This window comes from Acomys minous, assembly GCF_964271855.1.
Source record: "Acomys minous genome assembly, chromosome: 1".
In the NCBI taxonomy this organism is placed as follows: Eukaryota; Metazoa; Chordata; class Mammalia; order Rodentia; family Muridae; genus Acomys; species Acomys minous.
In genome coordinates, this window is record NC_140483.1 from 82,781,092 (window position 1) to 82,801,123 (window position 20,032).

Consider the following 20,032-nt stretch of genomic DNA (forward strand, 5'->3'; position numbering starts at 1 on the left):
TGCTACTACATATCATTTGCTCATATATTTGGCTAATTCATATAGTTCTTTGAACTTCGGAATCACAGAAATTTCTCACTTTCAACTGTATTTAAACAACTAAGTTTATGTGTGTTTTATCCACAAACTACGTGACTGAATACAAATGGCCCCTAAGCAGGGTGTGGTAGCACATGCCTGATCCCAGCACTTGGGAAGGCAGAGGCAGGTGGATCTCTGTGATTCTGAGGCCAGCTTGGTCTACAAATCAAGTCCAGGACAGCCAAGGCTACACAGAAGAAACCATGTCTAGAAACAAACAAAGAAACAAAAAATGAATGCTTAGTTAGCAGGGGAGGAAGTGCATCACTAGGGGTGAGTACTGAGGTTTCAGGAGCCCAAGCCAGGCCCAGTGGCCCCCTCTCCTCCTGCTGTCTGTGTAGCACTCTCAGCGACGTCTCCAGCGCCCAGTCTGCCAGCGTGCCACCATGTTCCCCTCCACGACTATGGCCTGAACCTCTGAAACTATAAGCAAGCCTCAATTAAATGCTTTCCTTTGTAAGTGTTGCCTTGGTCTTGGTGTCTCTTCACAGCAATAGAACATTGACTAAGAATGTAGACAATTATCTAGAATTCAGGATTGTTCTGCCAAGATAACTTGTGGCTCTCACAACAGTAGTTGCTGAAGGGCATAATTTTAATGTTCATCTAAAGACAAGGCTAGCTTTGAACTCATGAGATTATAAGGGTGCACTTTTACCCTTGATTCCTTCACATATAATCATTAATAAACATAAATTAATTCTTTTAATTTAACCAATTTAGACATTTACTCCTATGCAGAAGGTCACAGAATAAAGAAGCATACACAAGATAGCCAAAAGTAGGTTATAGCAATTTACGTCACATAAGAACACTGTTATTTCAGGCCTACAATTTTTATTGAATATCAACAAAAATAATCTACAGAAAACCCAAGGGCGATCATATAGCAAAGCATGTAAACTGTGTGCAATATACTTTAAAATGCAATTGCTGTGTAGCACTTGCATGGCAGAGCTGCAGAGCAATTCTAGTTAACCCAGTAATTGTGTGCAGGTAGTCAATGCAAATGTCCAAGGCACAACTAAGTGTTGGTACACAAGCGTGTGATACAAACCCTCAGGTTACTTATTTGAAGATACTAAAATAACATGATGGCATGTTTATCTTTCATTACTGAATAAGACATCAGTTTGTCTCTAAAGCTTCATGGAATACCACACTGCTAATGTTTGTGTGGCTAGGACAAACTGCTCTCTGAACTTAAAAGTCAAAGACATGACTCTCTATCCTATATTTAAAAAAATTATGTATGTATATATGTTATATATATGTACACACACACACCCACATCATACACAGGAAACATCACAAAGTCCAAACAGAAGTCATTTTCTCATTATTAAAGGTTCCCATTACAGTATCTCATGACAATTCTTAAAAAATTTATACTTCTTTGCCACCTCTTTTGGTCAGTCTTGGCTACACAAAGACACTGAAGTACACACTTTTCAAGGCAAAGGTGATGAACAACTTAGAAAGTCTCTTGAGTGCACAGTGAAGGGTGTCATGTGAGTACAACAGCCCGCTGCCTCTAAAGGAATCACTTTTAATCTACACAGGAAAAACCAACCCATTACACGATCAACAGGAGCCCCCAATTCACCACAGTGCGGTCTGCACTCTGCTGCCCATCCCTGAGAGTAAAGAGTCTACCACTTTTAATTTTTAATAAAGCAGTAACTTTACACTGATAAAATGCATAAAGATTTTTTTCAAGACATTTAGATATCATTAGCGTTAGCCCTATTTCAATTTCCTTTTTAAAAAGTGTGTGTGGGGGCTCGTTCTCTGCAATGGCGTTCATGAAAGTCCTAGAAGCTGCACATGGAGCCAAGTTCGAGGCTCTCCTCACTGTCTCAGTTCTCTGTTGTTTTTCGCGCCACTGCTCACTTCCTTACAAGTTTACAATTTTTGTTAATTGAAGAATTTAACAGGTAGTGTAGGAAAAGTACAACACAAACTTAAAGGAACGCTGAAGTGAGATGTGCGTTTCCCTGTGTAAAAGGATTTTACTGGAAATAATCTGGATGCCGTCCAAGAGAGGCAAAGGACCAACAAGAGCATGCTCTTGCTGTCTTGGTGTTAGCCTTCCTGGCCAAAATCCTCGGTAAACTTCTTTAATTTCAGCAAGTCCTGCTCATTGACCGTAGGCTTTGTGCTAGACAGTGACCGCAGCATATCCCACTGTTAGAGAAAAGAAGGAGAGATGTTAACAGAGTACATAACACAGTAAAAACTGTCCTGTTACTTGGTACTACTTAAGTAAGAACATCTGCAGTGTAATTAACTCCCAACAGCAAGTCCCTCACTCCTCTGTCCCCATGCTTGCTCCTTGCCTACTGCAAGGACAGGCCTAGCAGCCTGTGGATCAATGCCTCCCATGGTCCAGCCATGAACTCATTCCTGGCCTAACTCTTTCCCTTCAACAAGAGGTCTGTTTCCCACCAAATATAACCCAAAAGGAAAAGGGGAAATTGCATGAGAAATTAGCACTTTTAATTATAATCCTTGTGGAATTCTGTAACTGAAACAGCAAATTCTGAAAGTCAAGTCTGGTAGCTCTTCAGTAACAGCAAAATCCTGTACATTACTTTCATCCTTCCAATGAAACTGCACTCTGTAGTAATACTACTATGTTCTTTTCGAATTGTACTTACCAAATTTTATTCCTTTTTACTACAAAAATACATTTTAAGTCACTGGGTTGTACAAACGAATGAATGAAATGAAACACAACTATAGAGTAATGAGAACTTTCTAAAGGTAAAACTAATAATGAAAATACACCAATTCCAGAAAGTCATTAAAAATGAATGTTTCCTATAAAATTACATGGCAAATAAAAAAGGAACCACTCTAAGTTAGTATCAATTTTTCAAAGCAGGACAGAACACAATAACTTAAATAATCTAATCTATCAAGGACTTCAAAAAAAGAAATTTCTGAATAACCAGATAAGCACAGATGTTGTCTGTGTCTCCAAACAAGACATCCAGGTCTGCCGTCTGTCTACGTAGCACATCAAAGTCTCCTCTCCAAACACTCCTGTCAAGCCTACCACAAAGCACACTGAAAACTGGCAGCTACAGCAGAAGAAGTTTAAAACTGGGGGCTCATTAGCAATCAAACACATTTTGGAGCACCCCAGTTCTCTAAAGATAGATCTCACAAAATAAATCTGCTAACTTACTTTAATTCCTACAATGTAAATGTATATACAATGAAAACTCTTTTTGAAGTCTTATATAGTATTTGAGAAAAAGGTTTAATGTTTTCTGTTGAAAATTTAAAGAAGTACAGTATTCAAACTAGTATGTAGTTTAAAGAAGTAAAATATAACAATACTATTTATGAATACTAGAAATCAGTAGTTGGTATTTCTGGCTATTTTTAAGCATGTGAGTTTCAGGGGCAAAACTCATATTTTATTTAAGTTGTAACAACATTTCATGCAATATGTGTAAGAACTCTGTGGATAACTTAGAGCCAGAAAATTTGGTTTTCAAAATACAAGCTTTTCAATTAGCACAAGTCTCACAGCTTACAGTAATTACTTTTACATCTAAGCACAATTAACATTTATAATTCTACAAGTACTAAATACATGAGCCTGATCACTACATTCCGTAGTGCTACAGACACGAAACATTTGCTTGACAAGTCAGTATATAAAGACTTAAGATGTCTCACCATGGAAACAACTGGCTCCAAGAGTTTATCTCCAGGAACATCCATCCATGTCATTTCAATAGCTCCAGGATCTCCCGGAGAGCAGGGTGTCAGCAGGTCATTCACAATGCAGTTAGGATCAGCTCTTGAGGGTCCGCGAACCTGTAATCACAGTGACTTGAATTTATCTAAATAAATGAAGTAAGAGTTCAGATTCTGGCCATTATCAGGAAAATTAAAAATACATTAATTTTTAGGTTGTATTAAAATGTTTACTCTAAGGAAAAGCAATTATCATTAGGTCGATTGAAAATTTATTAGATTTTGGTTGTTTTAAAAATTTCTTGATGTATTTTATAGCTTGATATTACATTCAGTAATTTATTACTAGGGTTAAAAGTTTTGAAAAAGAACAGTTACTTCCGGCTACCATTTTTCTTCTCTTCTTCTCATGCTTATTAAATGGGAGTTACCTTACAGATTGCAACAAACATATTACGAAACTCTTCTAAGTTGCTCTTTTCCATGCCTGAAAACTTGTGATATTTTGCAGAGTTACTTAGTCTCAAATCATTCAATCTTTGTGTCTCTCTTAGCAAAAATGTAAAACAAAACAAAACAAAAAAACCCAAGTGTGCTGGCTTCCATGGGACTAGCTCTCAGTCTCATATATTTCAGTGTTTGGTTCCCAGATGGTGGAGAGTTTAGGAAGGATTAGGAGGTGTGGCCTGTTGGAGATACATCACTTGGGTTTGGCTTTGAAGCTTCAAAAGTCCAAGACAGGCCCAGTTTGTCTCTTTCTCTCTACTTTGAACTTGCAGATAAATACTAAGCTCTGAGCTACTGCTCCAGCGCCATGCCTGTGCGCCTGCTGCCATGCTCCTCTCACGATGGTCATGGACTCCCCATTTGAAAACTATAAGCAAGCCCTCAGTTAAATTCTATCTTTATAAGCTGCCTTGGTCTTGGTCATGGCTCCTCTTCACAGTAATAGAAACATGTGAGCAGTGTGCTGTTGGTTTTTGTTAACATGACACAAGCCGAATTATTTGGAAAGAAGGCACCTCAACTGAGAAAAGTGCTTCTATCAGACTGGCCTATATGCAAGGCTATGGACCATGGATTATGATTTGCGTGGAAGGGGCTCAGCCCACTGTGGGTGGTATCACCTGTGGGCAGGATGTCCTGGTGTTTCTAAGACTGAGTACCAGTAAACAGCACTCCTCCATGGCCTCTGTCAGATTTTGTCTCTAGGTTCCTGCTCTGATTTCTTTTTACCATGGGCTATAATCAGAACCTGTAAGCCAAATAAATAAACCCTTTCCTCCCAACACTGCTTTAGGTTTTAGTGTTTTATCCCAACAACAGAAAGCCAAGTAGGACAGAAATTAAAATACATGCTTAATAATTTCCATGTCATTTCATGCAACATAACTTATTTCAAAAAAGTTTTTAGCAATTTCTAGAAAAAGAACCTTTGTAACAAAGTTGCATACAAATATTTAGATGGCAGAACATGTGTATCAAATTGGGTTTGCTCTTAAGTCTATTTCATGATGATTAATTAACTTTATTTCAGGATTGGTACAGGTGTAACATACACCATTTCAGCTTGCTTAACTGTGTACATAACTACTGTGTACACATTCATACTTAGTTTATTTGTATTTATGTCTATCTTTTTTCTTCTCCACCTGTATGAGATCAGAAATCGTTGCCTTTGATTTTGGCTGTTTACATCCCGATTTAACTCTTGAGTCCAGATTTATTCTGTTAGACATTTTATAAATAATTAAAATAAACAGGCAAGCATGTCCTTCTTAGTTGTAACATCTTCAAAGGTAGAAGGATGGAGCCATAGAAATATTTACTACAGATGGTATTCCAAAACCCTAGTGTAAAGCTAGTCAGATTATAAAGCACACTATACCTATGTGTGTGCTTTCTATGCCACAGTCAAGTTCATTAATCTGTACAATTAATATACATTAGCAATGATAATTTTTAAAAAATTATGTTTGCTTTTACCTTTATGATTTTAAGAAGAACCTGGCTTCATATTCATATATAAGGTCCCTGCTATTAATATGCAGAAATCAATGACACATTCTAGGTAAGAAAGGTCTGAGTTCTTAGGAATTTATAGTTTCTAAGCACAAAGAGAACTGAACAGAAAATATAATGACTATGGCATATACTTAATTCTGAACCCACACTTCTCTCTAAAGAACTGCTACTGTATGTAATATTGCACATTAGGGATGAGATGGCTGAGAAGGGTACACAACTTAACAGTAAGAAACCATGGTTAGTGTTGTACGTATATAGTACTTCATTTCATTTTTATAACAGCACGTCAAAGAGGGCTAGCTCCATTTAAGAAACAACAATGTGCATTAAATAGGTAACATAAATTGTTCAGAAATACTAAACAAGTAAATTGTAGTTTATTCAAGTTTTAGTTCAAAGTCAGACTACTAAGTATTTTATTATGGTATCCATCAGGTGCGTATATGTAACTTACCTGTAATGTATTAGTCTTGACACATTTTGTAGACTGAGGTGTCTAACAGTATTTCAGGACTTTCCAATGCATTACTATAAGTAATACTAGAGGCTACCGTCCTCAAGCAAAGAGTGCAAATTACTAGGAGTGTTAGTTGTGTAAGGTACCTTAAAAGTATAGTTTTAATCCCAGCGCCTGGGAATGCTGACACAGTAGGATTTCAGGGAAGGGTCAGAATTGGATACACAATGAGACAGAATGAACGGCCATATTTTCATCAGGTGGAACCTCAGTCATGCACGCTCAACTCATTCATACGGGAAACGCAGGAATGAGACAGGCTGTGACTTCAGCTTCTGAAAAACACCTCTTCTATGTGTATTTCACATTTTTGCCCCTGTGAGCTATGACACAAAGGGTTGCGTCTGTTAGCCTCAAGTTCCAGACTCACTACTAACATTTATCCAACACGCACCTCTTGTTTCCCTGTGAGAGCCACACACAATGGCAAGGACAGTGCGAGCATGGAAAAGACATGCTGAGCATGGTTTGGTTCCACTCTTTTGGTACAGTGCACACATACCAGATCCTGCACCGCACTGTCCTAGCTCCCTCAAAGCAGACTCTCAACCATGTAAGCTGCTGCAATTCCAAGCAAATGACACAGAAATGCCTCCCATCCTTCTGTCATAGGCCTAGGGGAAGAGGGTGGAAGAGGGAGGGAGGAGGGAGTGGGAAGATACAATGAGGGGATAACAATTGAGATGTGAGCTGAATAAATTATTAAAAAAAAAAAAGCCTCAAACCACATCTTAGAAAGACACAATACTTTAGGACCATGAATAATCTTTATTGGAGAAACTATTTTCAATGCAACAGAAATGTTTATTACACAAACCTACTTATTACATTATCATATAAGACTGAAGCCATCCCAGCTCCTTTGGAAAACAAGCCAGGAACGTCCTGAAGCTTCATTTTAAAAGCACAAGACAGGGTAGGTTAAAGCTGCTTACCTTTTTGAAATGAGTAGCTGACTGAACTTTTCTCACAGGCTGCATGAGTGCATCCCGCACAATGATACTTATATCTGCTCCTGAATAGCCATCCGTCTTCCTCCCGAGTTCTTGGAAGTCTGCTTCTGTGAGGCTGTTCTGAGTGCTGCCCAAGTGGAGCTTAAACATGGCTGCCCGGGCATGAGCTTCCGGCAAAGGGATATAAATACGTTTTTCAAATCTTAAAATAAAAGAAATTATAAAGTGATGTTAAATATATATGCTTAATTTCAATGTAAAATTAGCATGTTTCCAAAGACCCCAGATAATTAGCTGGATAGTCTGACTTATAGCAAGTTAGAGTATTAAGATCAGATTAGATGCATATATATTTAAGTGTTCATACACAGATACCTACCTACCCCAAAGGGAGAGTAGCAAAGATACCACTGAAAACTAAAGTTAGAAGCAAAATAGTCATGAAACAAGTTTTGAGTAGTTCAGTCTTTTTCTCACAACTTTTGGATCCTTTTTGGCTGTGTTTATATCTGGAAATCATGGCATAAAGGCACGGCTCACAAGACTGCACTCTGACCTTGTGATGAAAGGTAATGGTTCACTACAAAATAAGGGTCAGCATAATTCTCTAACTTCAAAACAGTACAACTACTAACAATCGTACAGAATAAACACTACACAAAATGTTCTTTCTGCTCAAACTACTGCACTAAGCAAGACAATACAATTGTGAACATCAAACCCCTAACTCTGATCTACTCAATGGACAGGGCGTTCTCCACAGTTATGTGGAGAGTGAGGATTGACTCTGACATGAACTCTGGTGCCCCATATTTGACCACCTCCCCCTTGGTGGGGAGGCCTGATGGCAGTCAAAGAAAGAATAAGCAGGCTACCAAGATGAGACCTGATAGCCTATGACCATATAGTGGGGGAGGAGGTCCCCCTCGGTCATAGAACTAGGGGAGGGGAATAGGGTGAAAGCAGGAGGGAGGGAGGAACGGGAGGATACAAGTGATGGGATGGCAATTGAGTTGCAATCTGAATAAATTAATAAAATAAAAAAATGTTCTTTCCACTTTGAGTTCATTGTGAATAATACTGTACTGTATATCGTAGTTTTTTAAAATTTGCCTTCATAAAATTCAGGCATTTGGAAAGAGAGAGGAAGCAATGAAGGGCAATAGTTTGCAGACTCACTGGGGCAGTGACATTTAAAAAGTTTCTCTTACCTTCAGATAGGCTTGCTTTGGAATCAGGCCACTTTCTAAAACTGCCTAAGACACTTCCACTGGTGGCAGTGCATGCTAACCTAGCGTGCTGTCAAGTCAACAAAAACAAAGGGGTAAAGGTGGCACACACCTAAGCGCTCTTTCTATCATGCCATTAAACAATGCCTCCGGGAGCTACAGAGCTGTAGACTCTAGATACTGCTCCTACAGCTGAAGTTGCATCTTCACCTTGAAAACAAAACAAAACCCAGACAGACAGACTTTTGTTTATTTTAAGCAGGGTTTCATGCAGTCGGAGCTGGTTGGGACATGTTACATAGCTGAGAATAACCTTGAGTTCCTGGTTCTCCACCTACCTTCTCCCAAGTGCTAGGATTTTGGGTGATTGCCACTTTGCCCAGTATGAAAAATAAGTCTTTCTTTCTTTCTTTCTTTCTTTCTTTCTTTCTTTCTTTCTTTCTTTCTTTCTTTCTTTCTTTCTTTTTTGAACTGAAAATCTATCTTCCTAGGCAAGCATGGTAGCTCATGCCTGTAATCCTAGCACATGGAAGGTTGTCCTGAGTTGGAGCTAACCTGAGCTACAGAGTAAGGTGCAAGAGCAAGAAATCATTTTGCAAAACTTTATATGAAGGATTTTCACTGATACATGAAACTGTTTTTGTCAATTTTGAAGCATTATTCCTTCTACACTTACTCAAAACCAAAGTTAAAGCAAGGCACCAAGCAATGTACTTTCCAAACTGGAAGCCTCCAGTACAGAGTGCTTATTTACATTATAGCAGGCAAACAAATAAGCAATGCCATTCCTTGTCCCCAACACAGGGGGACAAAGAACATAAGAGTCATTAATTTATTTTTTTTAAAAAGCTATCAGAGTAAATTCTTATAAAGGAAAGGGAAAGTATCATTTATTGCTACACCTGTGGTTAGAAATAAAATGTTTATTTGTTCATCATACCTTCGCCTAATGGCAGAATCCAGAACCCAGGGTATATTTGTAGCTCCCAGAACCAAAATACCATCATTGTCCACACCAACTCCTGAACAAAAATAGGTAATATTTAAATAATAATTTGATGCTTAAAAAAAAGTCACTGGTGTATACTCTACAAATAATAGTGTTATATAAGGGCATGTTCAAAGAAGTCTGGGAGGCATTTGGAGCATACTCCCCAGACGTCCTGTCCCTCCCTTCACATTAGCCCCTTTTGCTCCCTGAGGCAGTTCATTTTACTTTCATGGCATACAGACACATGTAAGTTTATATTTCTCATCATATCTAGAATCCACAAATAAAAACATTTTTGATATTTGTCTGAGACTGACTTATTTTTCTTAATATGATTATCTCTAGTTATATCAGTTTTCTGCAAATCACTCAATTTCATTCTTTTCAGCTAAAACAAAAAATTCCAAAACTCCATTAGTGTACCCGCCCCCCCTCCTGTGCCGTTTATATGTTCCATAAGAAAGGTAGTGCTTTATATAACACTAACGTGCTTCAGCTTTATCTTTACAAAAACTATAACCAATCAATAACCACAGTGCTCAATTATCAGTCAAATCATCCAAAAAAGAAAATCCCTTATTTACAGACAAATACTATTAATATTCTTTTCAGAATATGCTTTCATGAAGCGCCTGGTTAAATGAGTACTGACATGGATCTCTTTACTAATAATATCTGTGAATCTTGTAAGATAATTAAAAGAAGAAAAAGATACACTCATGCAGGGAGTGATGGTGCAGGCCTCAGTGCTTGGGAGGCAGAGCCAGGGGGATCTCTGGGGCTAGCTTGATCTATGTCAGAAGTTCAAGGCCAGCCAGGGCTACACAGTAAGAATCTGTCTCAACAAAAATAATAATGGAAATGATAATTTTTAGAGAAATTCTGCTTAAATTCTTTCCCCGCTAATGGTTAAAGAAGAGTCAGGAACTCTCTTAAAACCCTACAGTGTACTACCTTGCATCTGAACCAGGAATTCAGTCTTAATTCTCCGCGCAGCTTCACTCTCATTTTCACTTCTTGAACCACACAGAGAGTCAATCTCATCAATGAAGATGATGGAAGGCTTGTTCTCTCTGGCAAGCTGGAATAAATTCTTAACCAGTCTAAGAGTAAGAATATATAAAGCTCGAAGTTTCTAAAGTGTTCAAAAGGACCACAACAAGGCAATATACCAATACTCTAAGAACCATAAACACTAACGGCCTAATCACACCCCTGGGGTAGAGAGTGATAAATAACAGCTAGACAATTCTCTCTCTCTCTCTCTCTCTCTCTCTCTCTCACACACACACACACACACACACACACACACACACATACACACACATTTAATAAATTCCCAGCTAGATACTGAGCTTGACCGAGAAATGAATATCAATTGTTATAGTCCTTTTCTGAATTTTTAGAAACGGTATATGCAATGTACTAACCCATAGACTGTGCCTCCGGGGACAAAGTAAAACTTTCAATGCACCACTTACTTTTCACTTTCCCCTAGCCACTTAGAAACAAGGTCAGAGGATGATATTGAGAAAAACGTTGAGTTGTTTGCTTCTGTTGCCACAGCTTTGGCTAAATAGGATTTTCCTGTTCCTGGTGGCCCAAATAATAGGATTCCTCTCCAAGGTGTCCTCTTTCCTACAAGTTGTGTTAGAAAAATAACATGAGACTTCATAGACTATTCATTTCACTTACTGACATTAGCCACACTTTACTGTAACAAAGTTTTCATTTGAAAGCTATCAGGAAGAATAAATAGATAGAGGAAGTTCATTTATGTGGCCACTAATCTATCAGCCAATATATGGAAACCACAATGTGCGAGACAGACAGACAGACAGACAGACAGACAGACAGACAGACAGACAAACAAGACTTTCTCCCCAGGGACAGAAAGTTCAGTTAAACAGTACTGCTCAACACTAGAATAATGCAGGGAAAACAGAGCAGGGGCAGCTGCAAAGAACTGCTTCTAAACTGCTATCACCTGCGGAGGAATGACAACGCCTGACACTCAGTCAAGAGGACCTGTGAGTTCTAGCAAGTTCCTGGTTGACCAGGAAGCACAGGCTAGTGCTACCATCAGCAGCTTCAATGGCTGGGTAATTATGAGAGCTATTACTGTGAATATTACTTCTGCTTAAATGAAACAAGGAAGAAAAAAAAAACCAACTTTCTGAGCCTTAATTTGGCAAATCAGAAATCATAGTATTGCCTAAAACATAGAATTATAAAACATAAATTGAAAATCTACATAAACTGCAGATAGCTACTTAGTCTCTGGAGCAGAACCATCCCTAGATGACTAATGCAAAACTAAGTAATATTATCTTGATTATAAAGGCTTGAATTGCAAGTACTTGACTTTCAGAGTTTAAGTAATTACTTGACTTCCTTTTCTCTTTCAAATGCACACAGCTGTAAGGCAGTGTTGCCCTGAGTGGGTACTCGGTGCACAGAATACTAGGTGACAGGAAATGATTTTTAGGTACTATATACTTTTTATTTAAGTGATTACCTTTTAAATGTGTTTGACAGACACTTTAAAAAAATTCATCATAGATAGTAAGTAGTTTAAAAAATATTTACAATCAAGTAAAAATAAATAAGAAAATTAGAAGTTCAAATACAGGTAAAATCTATTCTGTTAGAAGAGGAAAGCTCTCTAGGGAAGACACAGGCAGATGGGCAACTGCTGTGCTATCTGGAGCCTGAGGACCAGGACACAGGCACACTGACTTACAGGGTTCCACATCCTCTGTGTGTGTTTCCTGAGACTGGACTGTAAGCAGCATCCTGAAGCTACTAGGTAGGTGAGATGCGGCCCACAGTCTGCTGTATCTGCTGTCTGTGACATCACTGTTTGAACCTGTTCCATTTGCAGCCAACATCCCAAATGTGTTCACTACATGAACCAGCTTATTTTCAAAAGGAAACAACCCCTGTGTTAGACTGTGGGCACAGACATATCGCAGGCACAGAGGTCACCAGGCACAGAAAGGGACACTGTGAAGGGACCGTTCAGCACAGAGCAGATGATTTATGCTGCAACTCGAACCTGAGCTGCCTCTAGGTGCTGGGGTCAGCAAAGCTCTCTTCACAGAGTAAAGGAGGGCCTTCTTTGCCCCTAAAGGGTGTGCATTTCTTCTGAGGCAGGCAGGTAATTCTTAACTCCTCTTCTTAAAAATTAGAAACACTTTGAAAGCTAACTGCAAATTCAGATAAAATTCAGAAGATAAAGGTCACCTATGATTATATTCCCTAAGCAGTTACTAGCATTTAAAAGTCAATCTATCGATACTTACTTCTCAGCATACACATTCACTTAACAACTATGGAGTCACACTATATGCTTTCTGATCTTTATATTAGATGTAGATGTCTGTCAATAAATTATCATGTGGATTTAAATTATTAAGATGGATATATACACCATATTTTAATGAGTATGTAGCATTTTAAGCCCTGCTGGCTAATAATCACATCACTTTGCAATGTGTACTTACAAAGACAGCCATGAACAGGAATATCTTTGTGAGGATATATTTACTACATTTTAACTGTCACAACTCAAGATACTTCACGACATGGAGACACAAACTTACAATGCTCTACTCTGGTCACTGAGAGGTTTAAATAAAATCACTTAGAAGCTACTTCACCTGTGAAAAGATGAGGAAATTTAATAGGCAGAATCACAGCCTCTTTAAGTGCTTCTTTGGCTCCTTCCAGACCAGCAACATCGCTCCACTTCACATTTGGTCTCTCTATGACAATGGCACCTGCAAGATATTGGGTCACCTTTAAATCAACAAGACCAGCTCAGCACAGTTAGAAAGCAACACTTAAAAACCACAGTGTAAAATTGTACAAGCTTTCAGTACTAAAATTTTTGAAGTAAGGCAATGCGGAAGCCATTAGAAATCATTAGGTGGGCAGCTAGATAGCTATGGATAGGACTCAAGGCCTACACTTCTGCTCCCTCATCACTGAAGCTAAACTAGCACTGAGTGGCCAAAGCACAGACATGCTAGCACAGAGACCGGGTGACCCAGCAAGGATTAGAACTGTGTAATGGCTCTGGACAATCAATGCACTTCCTCATGGGCTGGTTTATATTTTCTCTTGTTAACACTCTCCTTGGAGAATAGCAGAGAATATGCTTCAGTGATTTTAACAAAAGACAGAGGAGACATCAGAGGAAAGACTGAAGAGACGGAAATGAGAAGAGCAGATGATGGAAAAGACAAGTGTGTCCCTAAAGATCTGCAATTCTTTCTTGAGATTTGTTAAACTTTCTATCTGGCTTTTAAACAGAAGCATTATTTTTTAAAAAATTATTCAGTTACTTAAAAGAATGATTTAGTTCCTCAGAGAAGTACATTAAAAAACTACAGTAACTGTTACAGTAAGAGTCCAAGAAAAACACCCTGTAATTTATTAGAAGAAACCTCTAGCTAGTTTTGTCAAAAGCTTTTCCAACTTTCTAGTGTATAGGACTGATTTACTACAGATCAAACAGTCTACTCTAGGATGAGAGCAGCCGCTCAGCTGGCGAGTGTCTCTGTCAGCAGACTCTGCAGCAGCCATGTTCAAATGTGATGGTGCAGCTCTTGGGTAGGATGGGGTGCAGAGACAGGAGGCTCCCTGGAGTCAGTGGCCACCAGCTAAGCTATGTTGATGAACTCCAGATTAAGTAACAGAGCTTGCTTTAAAAACTAAGGTACAGTGATCTAGGAAGATGCTTTAAAGTCAACACACACACACACACACACACACACACACACACACACACACACACGACAGAAAGTTGTTTAAACAGGACACGGACTCTTCTATTTACATAATCACGGATCATGAAATTACTTTTAAATTTCTTCTTTCTAAGAAATACACTTATGATTCTAAGCCTATACTTTGGGGTAGCTTAACCTTCCTAAAGTATAAAAATCTTTAGTGACTAGACTAAAATAAAACCATAGTATTGTATCATAACATTCCGTTTAGTACAAAAAGTCAATGTGCATGGTTATGTTCCACTGATCACTAAACAAAGTACCTACACCACATGATAAGGCTTCATTTATTAAATGAAAGTAAATTCACTTTGTCCATGGACGTCATCTGACTAACGTGAGATTTTCGTGGAATCTAAACACCACGACAAGCTGGAGACACAGCTCAGTTGGTAAGTGCTTACCAAACAAGAATGGAGAACTGGAGCTTGGATTCCCAGCATCTAGGAAATGGCAGGTGGGTGGCTGTGCTGACCTGCATGTGCTGCTGTCTGCAACAAGCACCTAGCTAACTAGCATAGCTGCACTGGGGAGCCCTGGGTTCAGGGAGACTCCACCTCATACCTAAGCCAGAGAACGATCAACGAGACAACAGACACAACCACTGACTTCTATATACACCCCTCCCAACATGCCACAAACAGTAAAACACAGCAACACATGCGTACCCGCACTCCCTGCCACCACCCCCACACCAAGCACGCGTAATAGATAGATTTCCTCTTTTCTAAAGACAGGGTTTCCCTATGTAACTCTGGCAGTTTGGAACTCATTATGTAGATCATGGTGGCCTTGAAACTCAGATGTACCTGCCTCTTCCTCCAAAGTGCTGTAGGATTAAAGGCGTGCATCATCATGTTCAACTTATTTCCACATTTAACTAATAATTTTATTAAAGTTTAACAGTGACTTTCCACTATTAATGAAAAGTTAATTGCTTTATAAAACTAAAAAGGCAAAGTAAGATTACTAAAAAACTATAGCTGATTATACGTCAAAGAATATACATATACTTTTATCATACTGTGTGTTATATTTAAATATTATTTAGGGGCTAATGAGATGGCTTGGTGGATAAAGGCACTTGCTGCCAAGCCTGTGGATCCATGTTTGGTCCCTAAAACTACATGGAAAGACAGAACTGATTCTTGAAAGTTGTCCTCTGACTTTCTCATATATTTGTGCATGGATGTGAGGCGCGCGCACACACACACACACACACTAAGTAAATGCAAAAAAATTAAAGTCAAATAGATAAGCATTATAAGTCCCTGACCTAGCTAAAAGAATTGGTTAACCTTAACTAACAGAAAATTCAAACTGCAATCCATTTTTAATCCTAACTATAATATGCTAAATTCCATAACTTAAAATAGAAGTAAAATATTAAAATATTATTTCAGGAGTAAGAAACATTTAAAAATGATAATGCATGTACGAGTATGTAGGTGGCAGTCACACGTGTACTGTGTGGAGCTAGAGGACAAGCGCAGGTTCACTCTTCAGGAGCCTTCCGCCTTGTTTACGAGACGGAGCTCACCAGGCAGGCTAGGCTGGCAGCACGCTAGCGGGATCTACTAGCTGCCCCTCCCCAGCAGTAGGATGACATGGATAGATGCCACCATGTCTGTCCTTTGTCTCCCATCCAAGTACTAAGCAGGCCCGACCTGCTTGGCTTCAGATCAGACGAGATGGGGCACGTTCAGGGAGGTATGGCTGTGAGGCCTGTCTGGCTTCTGTATGTGAGTGCTGGGGCTTGAACTCAGGGTCTCATGCTGGTGTGGCAGGCATTTTACTGACTAAACTATGTTGCCAATCAGAACAAATAAAAAGATAGCAATCCATTAACAAACCATTAAACTGAAGGACAGACAAACCGGGCATGGTGGCATGTATCTCTAATCACAGCACTTGGGAGGCTGGAGGTAGAAGGATCAGCAATTCCAGGTCATTCTCAGCTGCAGAAAGTTTAAGTCTAGCCTGGCCTATGTGAGACACTATCTAAAAAAATGAGAAAGAGAGGGAGGGGCAAGGGGGGGGGGACAGAGACAGACAGACACAGACAAAGACACACACACACACAGAGACACACACACACACACACAGACAAAGACACAGACACACAGACACACACACACACACACACACACACACACACACACACACACACAGAGGGAGAAAGAAAAACCTCATAGAAAGGCTAAAGCTCCACTTACAGTCCATTTCATTATGAGATTCGAAAGCTTTCTACAGTTAAATGTTGTCTTTGGATTTACAATTGATAGGAACTTATAAAATACCTGTTAAAAACTCTACTTTTCAAAATCTAGTATATGATCTACTTTTCATTTGGGGTAAGGAAATGGATAGGAGAAACCAAACGCAAAACAGCAAAGCAGCGAGAAAGCAGCTTCTTGCCTTACAGCTTAAAAAGTCTACTTGGTGAACTTGTCAGACAGTGTGTACAGTGAGTACCACTTCAGGATGGGCGGTGCAGCAGAGTGAACGCAAAGTTGCCCTGGGGACTACATCCATTTGCCACAAAAGCATAAGGAGCCGCCGCCACCACCACCATCACCACCACCACCATCACCACCCTAAACCGTATTTTCAGGGGATGGGGAAATGGATCAACATTAAGAGTGCATAATGATCTTCCAAGAGAAAGCAAATTTGGATACCAGAACCCATCTCAGGCAATTTAAACTGTAGATACTACCAGCTCCAGGGAGATCTGACGCCCTCTTCTGGCCTCTGTGGGCATCCACACACATGCAGCATACACTCACACACATGCAGCATAAGTATAAGTAAAAACAAAAGAACAAATCTAAAAACTAATAAAGATAAGAAAAGCCTTTGCTCTCTAGCCTCATTAGTTATACATGTTTCAATGTACCAGGTTTACAGTATTTTCCTACATATACCAGTGGGTTGTTAAGACAGAAATATTGGCAAAGGAAAGGACTATAGCAAGATTAAAGGTCTAAGACACACACACACACACACACACACACACACACACACACATGTCTCTGCACATATGTACACACAAATGTGTATGTGTGAACAGCACACACTCACACAAACTCAATCTCACTACTGAGTAAGCAAACTGGGCCTCAAAATCAGAATCCTTTCTAGTTAAATACTTTGTTAAGTAAGACTCAAAGGCATGAATATATACTACCACTGATTAAGCATAACGCTTAACTGAAAAGCCATTAGCTAACATACAAAAGAACACTCATGTCTCAACAACTGGAAACCAGCAGTTATGCGGATGCTGTTTTGGATATCCTGTGCTAGCATTCATCAGGCCTCTAGAATTTACTAAGATCTTTTTGCATTGTCTTGGTTTCCTTTCCCTAAAAGGAAGGCCTATTTCAAGATGGGGACTCAGATTCTGAGAGGCTGGGGAACTTGCCCACAATTAGAAAACCTGTAAGTAGCAGGCGTCGGAGTGCACTCCAGATCTGGATCTGCACCACTCCACTGTAGGACAGCAGAATCAAAGGGTCTTGTCATGTGTAGCAGATAAAAAGAAAAAAGAAACCATGATAAAATAAGCCTATCTGAGAACACCAGGAAGGGAGAGAACAGGGAGAAAATGAAGCACATCAGCTGCAGCAGAGTCAGCCATTCCTACTCCGCTCTGGTCCTTGGGCCTTGCTATGTGCTAATAGTGCCATGCTACCTATTTTACAAGGGGCAAATATAAATGAAAAAGAGTAACTGCTGGCAGCCTTTTAAAGGCAGATATAAAAACAAACCGTATTTTTTTAATGCACTAAAAATTTTGAACTAAAACAATGTCTTTTAGATCAATTTAAAAATTAGAAATTTAAAAATCATTGAGAGTAAACCCTCATCTGGAACCAAGCCAGTATGTGACCCACCAGCAACTACAGACATTTTTTTGAAACTCAATGAAATAGAGGGAAACAAACAGTCCAACCAGACAATCCATGAGTCTTTTCAATGAGATTGAATTTAAAAATGAAATCCAAAGTAACCTTGAAGTTGATTCTGCAGTTTCTTTTTTTCAGGATCATCAGATTCTGCTTCCCCATCACTGTCATTCCTAATGAAAAGAATTTAATATATGCAAAAGATCACTCACTGCTAATACACAATGCAAAAGTGAAGGAAAGATAACCTGAAATGTTTAAGCAAGAAAAGACATTGACATTAAAAATTATTTTTACTTAAGTGTTTCAAATGATGCTTTAAAAGTATATTTAAGGCAGGAAACAGACAAATAATCAATAGGAAACTTGCACTGGAAATGGACAAGGCGGGCTGAAGCAATGAACAGCTCCATCCTTGTGACATACCTGTGCATGTATATATCCCTACAGGTGTATGCCCCACACTATTCCATGAAGGATTTAAAATAAAATACAGGAAGATGGTGAGCATCAGGACCGGGCAAAATATAGCCCAACAACACTTTATGCTAGGAAGGAAAGGTATGATATATAATTATCTACAATATAACCATTAGCCTGAGGTTTCCAAGAACAGATAATGCTTCCTAGTGAAAATCTTATGAATACAAAAAACAAACAAACAAACAAACAAATAAACAAAAGGCCAAGCCACCTGAGCTGGTTAACTTTTGCCAACTTGACACAAACCTAGACTACACATGAGGAAGGAAGCTGAGAAACTGCCTCCATCACACTGGACTATGGTCGTATCTGTGTGGCACTGTCTTGATTACTTTTAATGTAGGAGGGCCCAGCTCACTGTGGGCAGTACCATCCCTAGGCAGGCTGAGCTTGGGCTACATGAGAAAGATGGTTGAGCAAGGGAACAAAGAAAGCATGCCAGTAAGCAGCACCTCTCCAACGGTCTCTGCTTCAGGCTCCTGCCTCGCGCCCCTGCTGCCTTTGCTCCCCCGGGTGGTGGAGTATACCCTCTAACCTAAACTGAACCCTTTCTCCCACATTGCTTTTGCTCATGGCAGTTTAGCACAGCTATGATAAGCAAACTAGAACAGAAATATTTCTTCCCATCTAGGGATTTATATTGAGGAGATAATTTTAAAAGTTCACTACGAGGACAGTCATTTCTATAGTACAACTGTGAGAAAAGAACGGAAATAATTTTTGTTCAATTATAGAGATTAGCTTGTGACAAAATACACTACAGCTTTTTAAAACAATGTAGAAACATTTAATGGAAAAACTTGTTCCTGTTACATTGTTGGGTGAAAAGGTGATACTGAGACGAAAAGTCTTACCAACTTTTAGATTTTAAAAAACTTGACAGGACTTGTGACAGGGTGGGAAAGCCTTGCTTATTTATAGTGTGGCAGTGTTATGGATGAAGTAACTATTGAGAGCTGAGCCAGTGACACTCCAATCTCTTGTTCAAAGTTTCTCACGCTGTAAAGATCATTTAAAACAAACTGCTCTTTGTAGGCTCCCTTCATCCTCATCAGCCTTGAGCTCTTTCAGGGTGAGGGCTGCATGTATGAACAATAAATCTTCAGATGCAACCACTGGTTTGCCCTGAGGAAACTGAAGGCAGAGGTCTTACTGTGTATTTCCGAGCCCTAGCGATATTTGGAGAGGGAGGTGGCAACAGCAAGATCTCTCCAGAACATAACAATACCACAGGTGTGAACTCACAACTGCATGTCCTCATATGGGATCCTGCTTCTACCACTGATAGGAACCTAAGTCTGATTTTCTATCCTCAAAATTCTGTAAGAT

General features: G+C 39.3%; 1 protein-coding gene across 1 annotated transcript in view; it reads right to left on the bottom strand.

The window, feature by feature from the left end:
• Positions 1–898: 898 nt before the first annotated feature.
• The window catches only part of VPS4B (vacuolar protein sorting 4 homolog B), a 29,240-nt gene continuing 10,106 nt past the window's right edge, over positions 899–20,032 (bottom strand). Inside the window, exons 4-11 of the mRNA XM_084793177.1 lie at positions 18,326–18,393; positions 13,176–13,295; positions 10,995–11,151; positions 10,468–10,616; positions 9,463–9,544; positions 7,276–7,495; positions 3,775–3,915; positions 899–2,268 (exon numbers count right to left, since the gene is read on the bottom strand). Of these exons, the coding sequence (XP_084649303.1) occupies positions 2,167–2,268; positions 3,775–3,915; positions 7,276–7,495; positions 9,463–9,544; positions 10,468–10,616; positions 10,995–11,151; positions 13,176–13,295; positions 18,326–18,393 (1,039 nt within the window). The 3' untranslated portion in view covers positions 899–2,166. The remainder of the gene's footprint in view (positions 2,269–3,774; positions 3,916–7,275; positions 7,496–9,462; positions 9,545–10,467; positions 10,617–10,994; positions 11,152–13,175; positions 13,296–18,325; positions 18,394–20,032) is intronic.